An 11,903-nucleotide genomic window follows, 5' to 3' on the forward strand; every position below is an offset into this window, starting at 1 on the left:
GGGAGCTTTCAGTCTTTTGTCACCCTCTCTGTCCCTACACACACAGAAACAGGCTGTTCCAGAGGCCAGCGCGGGGATAGAACTGTGCAGAAGAGTACCAGGGTTTGTGGGGTGGCAGTTCTTGCTTCTGCCTAAGGTGAGATGAGCTATGAGCCAGTGAGTATCCAGGTGAGACAGGCTGGAGCCAGACCCTAGGGTTTTAGCCCTACAGCCAGGTAGGACCAACACGGTGGGCAGGACAACATGTGTGCAAGTATTTTTTTTTCCTTCCTGCACTGGGGGGGATGAAGGCTGTCTGAATCCATCAGTCACCAGGAAGGAGCAGATGGAGCCAGAGGGTGAGTGGGACTGTAGCTGCTGCTCTCTTCTTAGCTGTGTCCCCTCCCAGCTTGGTGCAGGCTGGGCCCATCTCTGGCCAGCAGCCCAGGCCCCTTCAGGAGCTAGAGGATGCCCCTGGGCAAGCGGGGGCTGGGGGTTCACGGCCAGAGTGCGCCGCGTAAGAGGCCTGTCACAGGCCAGCCCCATCGAATGTGAAAGCAATTAAAGCCACCAGCAGTGTTCGCTCCGGGCGGGCCTCGGGCAGCGGGGCAGCTGCCACAACACATCTCACCTCGCCGCCCACAGCGCCTTCCCTGCCCCGATGCGGCTGCGCACCAGGCTGGACCATCTCTTACAGTGGAGGGGCAAGACCTGCACCTATGCGTACTCTGGGCACCTTTGGCAGCCAAAGATCAGTTAGTTCCTCTTTCTTCTGCCCTATTCCACCTGGCACCACTATACTGGCCCCTGCAGCTCCAGCCCCAGAACAACTCAAGAAAAGGCAGGACTCTAGTATTGGGGCAAGATGGAGGTCCAACTGCTAATGCTCACCCACTCTGATTGGTCCCAGCAAACACTTTCCCCTTCCCTTCCCCATGGACCCCAGCATATGGGGAAGGGAAACAAAGGGGCATTCAGAAGGAAGTTATACACATAAGCAAAACTCTGGCTAGTATTGGGAGGGGGCTAGGGCTCCTCAAAAGGCTGCTGAGTGCTTGATTCTGGATGAGGTGAGAGGACTGGAGGAGGGAGGTGGGCAGACTAGTCACAGCAGCAGACTTCACACCATAGCATTAACACACTAGGCTAAACTGGGTGGGTTACCATGAGCAGGAGGTCTGAAGCCCAAGATCAACAGGACTAGTCACTGGAACAGTTTTGGGCATGAGAGTGGTCAGAGGCTCTGCCCCCTTATCTCTGTCTCATCCTCACTTTCCACGTTTCTTCCTCAGACCTACCTTTCCAATAGCCATCAGCATGGCTTCCCCCAAATTCCTGGTCCCTATTGGCCCTGTGTCCCCATGGCCCTTTCTCCTGGGCCCACTGTCTTCATCGCTAGCTGTTATGGCCTTCCCAGGGCAGGCAGCGGCATGTTCTCACTTGTGAGGCATCCCTGTCAGAAGCACTTAGTGTACAAATTAGCCATGACCTCCCTGCCTCCCTGTGCACAGCTCTGGGCGCTGGGCTGACAGGGCTGCGGCTCCCGGCCCTCTTCCACCTGCCCGGGGCACACAGCAAGCTGGTGTGGACCCCTGGCCACCACCCACAACCAGGCAGGAGGCCCCTCCCTGGTAACAAGCCGGGAATCTTCTCCTGAACCCCAACTTTGATCTAAAAGGGGTGCCCACCACAGGGTTTACTCAGTGAAATTCTGGTGGCTTCAAACCGAGGCTCAGCGCTTGGAATACTCCAAGAGTGGCAGTCCCTGGTGTTGAGGGCAGTGAAGGCCCTGGACATAGGGTCAGCACCCAGGCCCCCACTGCCCCACCCGCCATCCTGCCTGCCATTCAGGCAGGGAAAATCATCTGTGACAGGCCCAGGAAGGCTGGCCCCAGGGGCCGCAGAGGAACGCACACAGCTCCACTTCCCAACATATGGCTGCTGTCGGCCCCAGGCACTGTTCAACCAGTGCCAACCGGGCTCAGAGACCGGGCGGGGGTTTGGGCAGCATGAACTTGTCCCACCCACCTGGACAGGCCGGCTGCTCCCTCCAAAGGAAGAGGCCCCTGTCCAGCTGGGACGTTCCCATGAAAGGGGGTTTACAAACACCACCACCGTATACATACCACACCTGGCTCAGATCCTCCAGTAATCACTGGTGTTTCATCCATCCTGTTGCCCAGCACATAGTGGCAGCCCCTTCCTCCCCAAGTTGCTGGATAACCCAGCATGTCCTGGAATGGAGCACTCAGATCCCAGAAGGAAAATTCATCAGACTGCTCTATGCCCCCCAGTATGGGCTCCACCCATGTCCTAGCTTCCTGAGCCTAGGTTTTCCCTCCGCAGTCAGCAGGTCCCTTAGCCTCCCTTCCTATACTGTGTATCCACTGTGGCTCCCTGGGGCTATCGAGACCTGCAGCCTCCAGCTGCAACTGAGCTTCAGGCAGGAGCCTATCTCCTGCAGCAGCCAAGCCCTCGGTCTGCTCTCCCACCAGCCTGCAGTCCCCAAGGACACTTTGACTGTGCAACAAAGGTGAAACTACAAGGGTGTCTCTTCCCCTCTGGACCAGGGATTTCACAAGGACTACGGATGCTGCCATGTGTCCTGTACTCAGAAGGTGCAAAGTGAGCCACTGCCAAGAATACTATGCAGGACTACAGAATTGCTGCCACTCCATGGAGTCCCTCTGTGCGTGGGTTTTAGACCCTGTTTGGCTCTAACCTCGGTCCCTCTGCCCACTGTGGAGTTCCAGCCAGCTCCGTGCCTGTCTTGGGGAGGGCTGCAACACTGAGGGAATGAGACAGCGCAGAGTCCAGAAATTTTAGCCAGCTCACAAGCCTCCAGCACCCACAGGGCCAATGCTAATGGAGGTGACAGGCGGGCAGCCATGGGCAGGTCAAGAAGAGAAGGTTAAATGGCTGAAATAAGCCTCCTGCTGAGGGTAAAGGCAAGACCCACACCAGGAGAGACCACCAGGCCCCTATCCTAGTCAAGGACCCTATTAGGGCCTGAAGCTAAGACCAGGTGCTCTCTGTACTCCAGAGGGGAGAGCTACTGCTTCAGGAGTGTGGGCAGGATCTCAGGCTCAGGGTGACAAGTCCAAACACCAAGCTCAGCCACTCAGGAGGTAGAGTCATCTCCTAGAGTTCATGGTTCCCCATTCCTAGAGGGGTGGGTGGAAGGCCCCAGCAGAGGAATGGTCAAAGGTAAGAGAGGAAGAGGAAATCAGAAGGGGCTGGGTGTGCCTGAGAGAGCCCCTTGGGCAGAAGGGAGGGGCTGCCAGGCTCACCAAGCTCTTCAGACCTCCATGGCAAGCCCAGGGTTCAGGAGTTTCTTCCCCCTCTAGGAAATCCAGGAGTATGTTCAAGTGATAGAAACTCTTAGGGTCATTTCTGGATGTGGCCCCTCCCTCCCGTCTCACATGAATTTCTGCAAAGGCCCATGAGAGGCGGTACTGCCGGGCATGTGGGCTGCTCCAGTTCCCTCCTGCTCTTCCCATTCTGGCCATGTTCTTCCCATCTCCCTTCTCTGGGCCTCCACAGAGCTGGCCTCGGCAGTGATTCCCCTTATGGCTACCAACCTCATACCTGAGATGCTACATGGTGTATCTCTGGGTTTGTCCTGCAGACCACAGGTTCACTTGAGCTGCTCCAGGCTTTGTTCCCTGACTGTTGAAGCCAGGCCTTCCCTGGACAGTGGCAGCAACCTCCAGCCTGCCCCTGATGTCGCCAGCCAGAGGCTGTTCCACAGTTCCCAGAGAGGACAGAGCTGTCCTTGAGAATAAGGGGCCCATGCCTAGTGTTCCCACTCTCCTTGTCTCAGAGTGACCTGAGTTTGCCATTATCTCTAGTTAGTGCCCACAAGGAGCTGGACCCCTGGTCTCAGGACTACTGGCACATTGGCCACTCAAGCTGTCTCCCAGCCCCAGGCCACCTGCATGGTCAGCTGGTTAGCTGGGCCAGGCAGGCAGAAAGGAGCATGCTGTACAATCCACAGCACCGCTTCCAGCTCTGGACGCCCCTCAGTTGGGGGGTGGGCTGCTTTCGAGGAAGGTGGCATGGAGACAGGAGAAAGCTAGACTGGAGAGGCCCTACTCCTTGACCTGCAACACTTGGACTTTGGCCAACAGCTGGGCACTGGCCATTATCTGCCACACAGACATGGGAACCAAGTCCAGGTTCATGGACTGAAACCTCAGTGCCCTCCACCCTATGACTGCCCCATGTAGTGACCCAAAGTCACTACAGAGATTTCCCTTCTTCCACTGATCTGAACTGGAGAGATCCCAGGAGCCAATAGCTGAGTCCTACGTTCCCAAGAGTCTCTTGACCTCTGTGCCTCAGCAGTGCAGGCCTGGGGTAGCAATCACCCTTCCATGCTTGAAATGCTAAACAGCACACCTCTGGGCTAAGGTTTTTTTCCCTACACATAGGCAGACTCCAGAGAGAGAGATTATCTGTCTCTGTCCAGGCCATGCCCACTGCCCACATGCACCTCTGGAACCCACCAGTTAGGCGAATTTCCCTGGGATCTGGTTAAGAAGTGTGACCCAGGAGCAGTTCTGACCACGAAGACATTGAAGAGAAGGCAGTTCCAGCATTTATAGTTGCTGGGCGTTCCAAACCGACCTGGGTCCTTTGTCACCTCACAGCCCTTCTAGGGAAAGCCACCAGCGAGGATGAGGCACTTCAGACAGTGAGCAAAGGCGCTGGATCTGTCCTGAAGTGGAGAGGAACCTCCTAGGAAGTGGAGAGTGAGACCTGCCTGGGAGTGGCGTGATGAATCCAGGGGTGGGGGTGCTAAAGCATTGTGTCCATTAGCCAACAGAGCAAGGGGAGTGGGGGACGCCTCCTGTTTGGAGTAAAGGAACCACACAAGCGATCTGGCTTACCCAGGAGAAGCTTGCAAGGACACATAGGTTCCACCGCCTGAGCTCTGGGCTTGGCCCCTCCTGGTCTGTTCTGGAGCCCCCCTATCCTAGGGTTCAGCCCCCAGAACCTGGTTTGGGTGGACAGGAGGCTGTCAGGGGCCAGACCCCTGACGGATGTGTGCTGACGCCCCCTCTTGCCGCTGCGGCGACCCGGGAGACTTGGCAGCCTCTGCGCACCCCCGCGGCAGCCTGCAGGCGTCGGGGGCGGGGACGGTACCAGGAGCCCCTCACTCGGCCCGCACCTGCGCGCCACTCCAGGCTTTTGCAACACCGTGGCGGGTCCGACCTCACTCCCTCCCGGAACCGTCCCAGCGCGTCCACTGAGTGTGCGGGGCGGCGTGCAAGGAGATGTGAGCCGTCTGCAACTGAGGCTGTCCCACCTCCCTTGCCCAGCCTGGTCGGAGGTCGCTGCGTTTGGGAGCTCGCGTAGTGGCGCACGCGCTTCGCTGCCAACTTTGGTGGGCGCCTGCGAGTCGGCGTCGGGGGACGCGGAAGGCGGCTGCGGCGGCATCACGGCATCGCTACCGCTTCCAGCTCTGGACCTCAGTTACGCCGCGGTGTCCGCAAGTGGGAAGTTTGCCCCTCCACGGGCTCAGTTCGGCAGACGCGGTAAGGCAGACAAGCGGCACTTCCAGTGAAGTTGGGGCTCAGGCTCCGGACAGAATGGAATGCGTGGAAAGGGCTGCTTGTGATCCCCGCACTTTGAGGAATCATCAGGGCGGTGCCCGCAGCGGGGAGGCAAAAGGAAGGTTTTAGGGTCCCAGCTGTCCACCTCAGCTCTTGTGCCCATCCCTGTAGAGTACTGAATCCCAAGAGGGTTAACGCATGTGTGAGCTGGCCCCTCCAGCTATTAGTTCTGACCAGGCTCTAAGCCAGATTGTAAGGGAGCACAGGCCAGGTCATAAGTTGGGGCTGGGACTGGGTGGCGGCAGAACGAGTGTGTCTTTGTGTATGTGTGGTGTAGGGACGTGCACTGTGGTGGACCAGTGCCCAGCATCCTCTCGGTCTTGGAGAGGTCAGCACCTCGGGTGCCTGGTCTGGAGAGAAACACAAGAGCCTAACCCCCTGGGTCCAAGGCCCCAGGAGGACCCCTCCAGTCCGGGCTGGGAGGTAGGTTAAGCAGTAGCACCAATCAGCACAGCTGTGTGGCTCCCAGGGCCGGGTGATCGATGGTCCCCGCACAGACGCCTCTGTTGCCTGAGCACACATCCCTATCTGTCATCACATCTTGCAGGGCGCGGGGCGGGAGAGGGGGTTGGAATGCAGGCAGGAGAAGAGACTGTCTCTATACATGCCAAGTCCAGGCTGGGTCTGCAACCCCTCAGGGAGGCCCCGACCATTTCCTGAGCCAGCATCCACCTCCCAACCTAGGAGTCTCCCTTAGCCTGTGTTTGCCCCATCTCCAGTGCCCAGCCTGGCCATGTGGACTCCTCTGTATGGTCCCATGCCTTTTGGCATGCAGTGCTTTTCACTCTTCTAGCTATCCACCAACGGGGGGACAATCTGATCTTTGGTGAGAATAAAGGTGAATATCTGCCACGGGCAACGTGCAATGGCCAGCATGCAAGAAAGCGGAGTTCAACAACTGTCTTCCACTCCCAACCTCGCCACTCCAATCATGTGGCTCTTGTATGTCTGCATCTATGATGAATCTATAAGCAAGTCTGAATCCCAGCCATGTCTGCGTGTGTCTTTGGGCATAGTCTGTAATGTGGGTTTATCCTTGTGAACAGCCATATCCATCCTGAGTGGGAAGTGGTATGGATGTGTGTGCCCGGTTAGCTCAGCCATGCAGTTGCTCCTCCAGGCGGAGAGCAAGGATTCTTTGGGAATCTTGCATGCTCGTATGCACACACCCAAAGCCTATGTGCACATGCACCATGCACAGGCACAAGCGCTGGGATAGTGGACGGCCCAGGTGGTGGCCCAGATGGAGTGAAGAGGAGCTTCTGAGCCAGTGTGCAGGACGTGAGGAGAAGAGAGTCTTGGCTGAGCGTGGTCACTGCAGGCTCAGTCACTGACCTGCCTGAAGCCACCCAGATGGAGCTGGGTTGAGCAGGTGGCTGTGCCATGGGGCCATACTGTGACATCCACTCCCCCCAGCCTGGGTTGGGGGACCTCATGTGTGGCTGACCCCCTGAGAGACCTCCAGTGTCCACTTGACACTCTATTAGCTCGTTCCAGTATACATACACACGACATGCGTGCACACATGCATTTGCACGGTTGCTGGTGGCTTCTAATCTCGGTGCTTTGCTTCTGTTTCTGGCAGGGGCAGGTGGCTCAACAAGAAAATGTCTCTAGAGGGCCATCAGACTGGTGGCTCTGGTCACACACGGCTGCTCTCATTCGCTTACCAAATGTTGAGTGGGGACCTGCCTGGCACAAAGAGCAGAGATAAATGGGGACCAGTTACCCCAGAAACTGGCCTACAGGACTACTTTGGCCCTGGCAGTGGTGATTTGTACAGGATCACTTACTAAATAAAATACAAGACACCCATTTAAGCTTAATTTCAGAAAAAAAAAACCAATATTTTCTTCACAATTTCTAGGTCCTCCTTAGACCATCCTTACATTACAAACTTACTTACGTGTACCTGGGCCAGAACATCTAGGTGCCTTCATTTTCCCTTTCCTTCCCCACCACCCCCCCTCAGACAGAATCTCACTCTGTAGCTCAAGATATCCTGGAACTCACAGAAACCCCCCACCTCAGCTTCCCAAATTATGGGATTACAGGCAAATGCCACCACGTCTCCTCCCGAAAGAATGAAGGTCTGTAGTACAAAGGCCAGAAGCATTGAGGCGAAGCAAATAGGGGCTTCTTGAGTTCTGATGAAGGGACCCCAGTGAAGAGGAACAGAGAGTGAGAAGGCCTGGTGTTAATTGAGTCCTTGTCTCTCCTATCTGCAGGTGGTCATGGTACCCAGGCTTGCCTGCTAGCAGGCTGCCATGTCTCGCGAGGCAGGTTCATGTCGAGTGGGCACTGGGACAAGGGCACGGTCAAGAAAGCCCAAGAAGCCACACTACATCCCACGACCCTGGGGCAAGCCCTATAACTATAAGTGCTTCCAGTGTCCCTTCACCTGCCTGGAGAAGTCCCATCTCTACAACCACATGAAGTACAGCCTCTGCAAGGACTCTCTCTCCCTGCTGTTAGACTCTCCCGACTGGGCATGCCGTCGTGCGCCCCCCTCGCCCAGGCCTCGGGTGCCCACCTCCAGCTGCTCTATAGACTTCTCAGACCCAGGTAGCCAGCCTACTGTGCCAGATCTCATCACTGACAGCCTTTCCCAGCGTCGTTGTGGCAGGGGCCCCAAACCTACACCAGAGGAGTCTCCAGGGTCACTGCCCCCTCTGACTAGAGCCATCCGGAAAGGTCCAGGCCCCAGTAACCTCTTGACAGAGTCGTGGAAGCCAGGACTCAGCGGTGGTCTGATGAGTGGGGCTCTAGGGGCTGTAGCTTCAGCGGGTTCTGAGAGTAGTGTCCCCTGCTACCCACCTCCTGCCCAGGGAGAGTTCCCAGAGGCCCAGAGCCTCCACTTGTCATTGCTGGGTGTCAACTACCCTCTCGGCCCAGGCCTCTTCTCCTATCTGGGGCCCTCACTGGCCGCGGCTGCAGCCCACATGCCCTTCCTGGCCTCAGCAAGTCCCTTGCTGCCCCCTGCAGCCTTCCCAACCCCACAGGCACCCGAGCGCCCAGGCCTGGCCCCCCGCCTGTACTACCCGCTGCTACTGGAGCACGCCCTGGGACAGTCAGCAGGCAGGACTGCCCCTACCAAGTCCTCTGTGTCCCTCAAGGGGCCTCCTGGGGCTCTGGCTGCTCCTGGGCTGCTGAAGGTGCCTGTGCCAGGGCTGGGGGCACCCTGGCCCTATGGCACTTCCAGAGACCCAGGACATGAAGGAGAACTGGAACAAGTGGCTCAGAGCAACCCGCAGAAGAGGCTGCCCCCGGGCAATATGCCTGAGCTCCCAAAGGCCCCCTTGAAACTGGCAAAATTTGGCTGTCAGAGCAGGTGGGTATCAGGATCTTTGGGTCTTGGGGTGGGGGTGTCAGGGTGGGCTGGATGGGAGACGAGGCCATCTTTAGCTTACTTACCAGGAGCAGAGACTCCAAACCACAGAGGAATCTGATACCAAAGAGCCCTTTTTCTCTTTTCTTTTAAATGTGCCGTTCTAGACTAGGGCCTCTTCTTTTCCCTGAGGTGTGGGTAACACTGAGCAGAAGACATAGGCTGGGGCTAGGGGGGACTTTACCGGGCAGTATAGCCTTTTGACTGGCTTCTACTTCTCAGCCTGACAACAGGGTCCTCCCTGACATTCTGGCCTGAGGACAAGGAGCCGGGTAATCCTGAGGCCCCAGGCCCTGAGGTCCACCTTCTGCAGCAGCCACAAGGCCAAGTGCTAGGAAGTCCGGGCCCAGTGGGAGAGGACCTGACCCAGGCTTTTGGCGACTACGCCAGGGTGGAGCAGTGCTTGGGGCAGCTGGTACCGTCTGGGGATCTCGCCCCTAGACCTCTACGGGAGCAGCTTGGCAAGATTCGCCGCGAGCTGTTCACCATCCATCAGGCGCTGGCCCGGGCAGCTCGGCCGCTGGACACACCCTTGGACCTCTCAGTGAAGCGGGTGTCTGCCAAGGGGACTAAGGCACCTGCAGAGTCCTGGGGGCTGCCCGAGCCAAGCCCCATGCTGGCAAGGGGGGCCTCTGAGCCCTCCAGGATACTAGGTCCTGGACTCGAGCCTTTCTCTAGCCGCACCACCAAGTGCGAGGCTGACTCCAGCGTCCCACCTCCTGCCCTCCCGCTCCAGGCCCCTGAGGACCATGGAATTCCTGGTAGTAGCTGGGGCAATCGTCTTGGGGCTGGCAGCTCCCAGACCCCTAAAGATACCCCAAGCTTGAAGATCCTCCCAGGGACTGAGGTCTGTCCACAGCCACCTTAATGTGTGGGCTCCTCTCCCTGGCCTGGGCCCCGTTGTCTGGGCCTGTCCAGTGTCGGTGTGCATGCGTTCTGGACAGATGTTCCCCATCCCCCCACACTAGCCCATGGTAGAGGTTTATCTCTGGGGTCACATGGACATAGGAAGGTCATGATCTATTTATTGGACAGAATTGCGGTCATTAAAACAGAAACCACCTTCAAACACCCTACTTGGGTTTCTTTCCTTTTCTGTCCCTGCATAAGCACCTGGGCACCCTCAAGGAAATGTCCCTGGCCTGGGCATCCCTGGGAGCAGTGTCTAGGACACCATGCTAGGGTTCACCTTCGGCCTCAAAGTCCTTATTGTGGACTTGGTTCTTCCAAAGAGTCTGGGGCCAAGGGATGGGACTCAGGGAAGAGTGGCAGAGAGGCAGACATGTCAGGATGACCTGGTCTGTTTCAGCTCACAGGGGATGGGCAAGGACCCTGCTCGTCCTTGGGCCTGAATCCATCCAAGCAACCCAATGCCAGCTTTGCCTGTGGTGGTCAAAGCCTCCTGCCTTCTATGGCTCCAGGCTGCTCACCCCGTGTGGCCTTCCTGGGCCCCCCGCCAGTCCCTGCAGCCATGATAGGCATCAGTGGCCTTCACAGCTCACTGCTTCCCTCCCAGTACAGCCCTGCTCGGCCTTCCACAGGCCAGGGTGGGAGAGACAGCCAGGGAGGGTGGCTGGGGCCCCCCAGCCATCGCAAATTACTTTTCTCCCTGGGGAGCTGGGCTGTAGCCTCCATGCCCACCCAGGAATGCCCTGAAGTACAAGCTGCCCTCGGAGGAGGCACTGTTCTCACTGGGGCTGGACTGGCCAGGCTGGGGCCAGTCCAAACAGGACCTTCAGCTGCTCCATTAACCATCCACCTGGTGATAGCATCAGGTAGCCACCCCGCCGTGAGGCTTTGCGGGTGTTATTGGGGCGAGAGTTCTGGCTGGCTGGACCTGAAGGTTTCCTGGGGAACCGCTGGGGGCAGAGCCAGGCGTCCGAGGAACCTCAATTCCTAAATCTGTACCCCCATGTACCTACTGTATCCTGGTTTCTGATCCTGGGAGGCAACATTGCCAGCTTGACCTCCTGGTGGAGGTGGCAAGAGGGTGACCAAGGTTTGTTCCTCACACAAAGGTCCTGCCTGGAGGGGCGGCCTATTGTTGTAGAGGACTCTGGGTCCCTTCTGGAGAGGACAGGCTTGTCTGAGACTTTCAGCTATGAAGGGACAGTAGGAAGTGTCCAGAGTAAGGGTAAGCCCCAGGGGAAGACCCAAGCAGGAGGGTGCAGGCCTGGAGGCCAGGGACTCAACCCAAACAGCCCCTCCCTGCCTCCTTGCTCAACTTGTCCCTGCCGGGGACTTGTCTGGTGACTCCTCCCCTACTCCCTACCCAGCCACACAGACACACACCCAGCCTGTCTCTAACAACAGAGGCGTGAGTTAAAGTCCAGGGCAGGAGCCTGGTCCTAGGTAAGGGATATCCTGGTCTCTGTGGAAGGGGCAAGTGGAGAGCCCTGGGAGGCTGGGATTTGGCTTACTCTCTGGTCAAAGCAGAGGGGCTATGTGTGGTGGTGGTGGTGGTGGAACACTAACAGGAGCTTAGGCCAACCCTGTGGGAGAATCACAGGGCTGATGAGTTTGAGAGAAGTTGCTTATCTGTCTCCCCTCACCCTCCCTCCTAAGCTGGGATACAGTGATGCCTGCAATTTGGGCTTCAGAGCAAAACCTTTGACCTTCTTGCGTGGGTGGTGTCTCTTGGACCACTGTTGCACCAGTTCAGTAGGAGGGCGCCAGCACCCACCAGTCACCGTCAGCACCCATGGGTGTCCCAACTCTTTTGCAGCTGCGGGGAAGCCGAGACCGACTGACTTACTGCCCTTGGCCTCCCATCTGTCCTGACTCCTTGAGCTCCTGAGCCACCCCTACTTCTAGCCATCTACAACTAAGGGCCTGATCTCAGGCTGGACCAGCTTAGAGATGCCAGTCGCTCCCGGCAGCCCCGGCTGCTGGGGCAAATCCTGGTACCAGCAGGGGCT

The 11,903-nt window shown here is 57.7% G+C and overlaps 1 protein-coding gene across 1 annotated transcript; it reads left to right on the forward strand.

The window, feature by feature from the left end:
• The first annotated feature begins 5,167 nt into the window (after nt 1–5,167).
• Prr35 (proline rich 35) lies at nt 5,168–10,060 on the forward strand. Its single transcript, XM_075989676.1, has 3 exons — nt 5,168–5,519; nt 7,826–8,928; nt 9,208–10,060. Exons 2-3 carry the CDS (start codon nt 7,865–7,867, stop codon nt 9,851–9,853), a joined length of 1,710 nt encoding a protein of 569 aa, XP_075845791.1. The 5' UTR covers nt 5,168–5,519; nt 7,826–7,864; the 3' UTR covers nt 9,854–10,060.
• Nucleotides 10,061–11,903: the final 1,843 nt, after the last annotated feature.

Source organism: Microtus pennsylvanicus, chromosome 11 (genome assembly GCF_037038515.1).
Source record: "Microtus pennsylvanicus isolate mMicPen1 chromosome 11, mMicPen1.hap1, whole genome shotgun sequence".
Classification (NCBI taxonomy): domain Eukaryota; kingdom Metazoa; phylum Chordata; class Mammalia; order Rodentia; family Cricetidae; genus Microtus; species Microtus pennsylvanicus.

Coding starts and splice junctions, on each gene's coding strand:
- Prr35 (XM_075989676.1), top strand. CDS start 7,865: ATGTCTCGCGAGGCAGGTTCATGTCGAGTGGGCACTGGGACAAGGGCA. Junction 8,929..9,207: donor AAATTTGGCTGTCAGAGCAG/GTGGGTATCAGG, acceptor TCTACTTCTCAG/CCTGACAACAGGGTCCTCCC.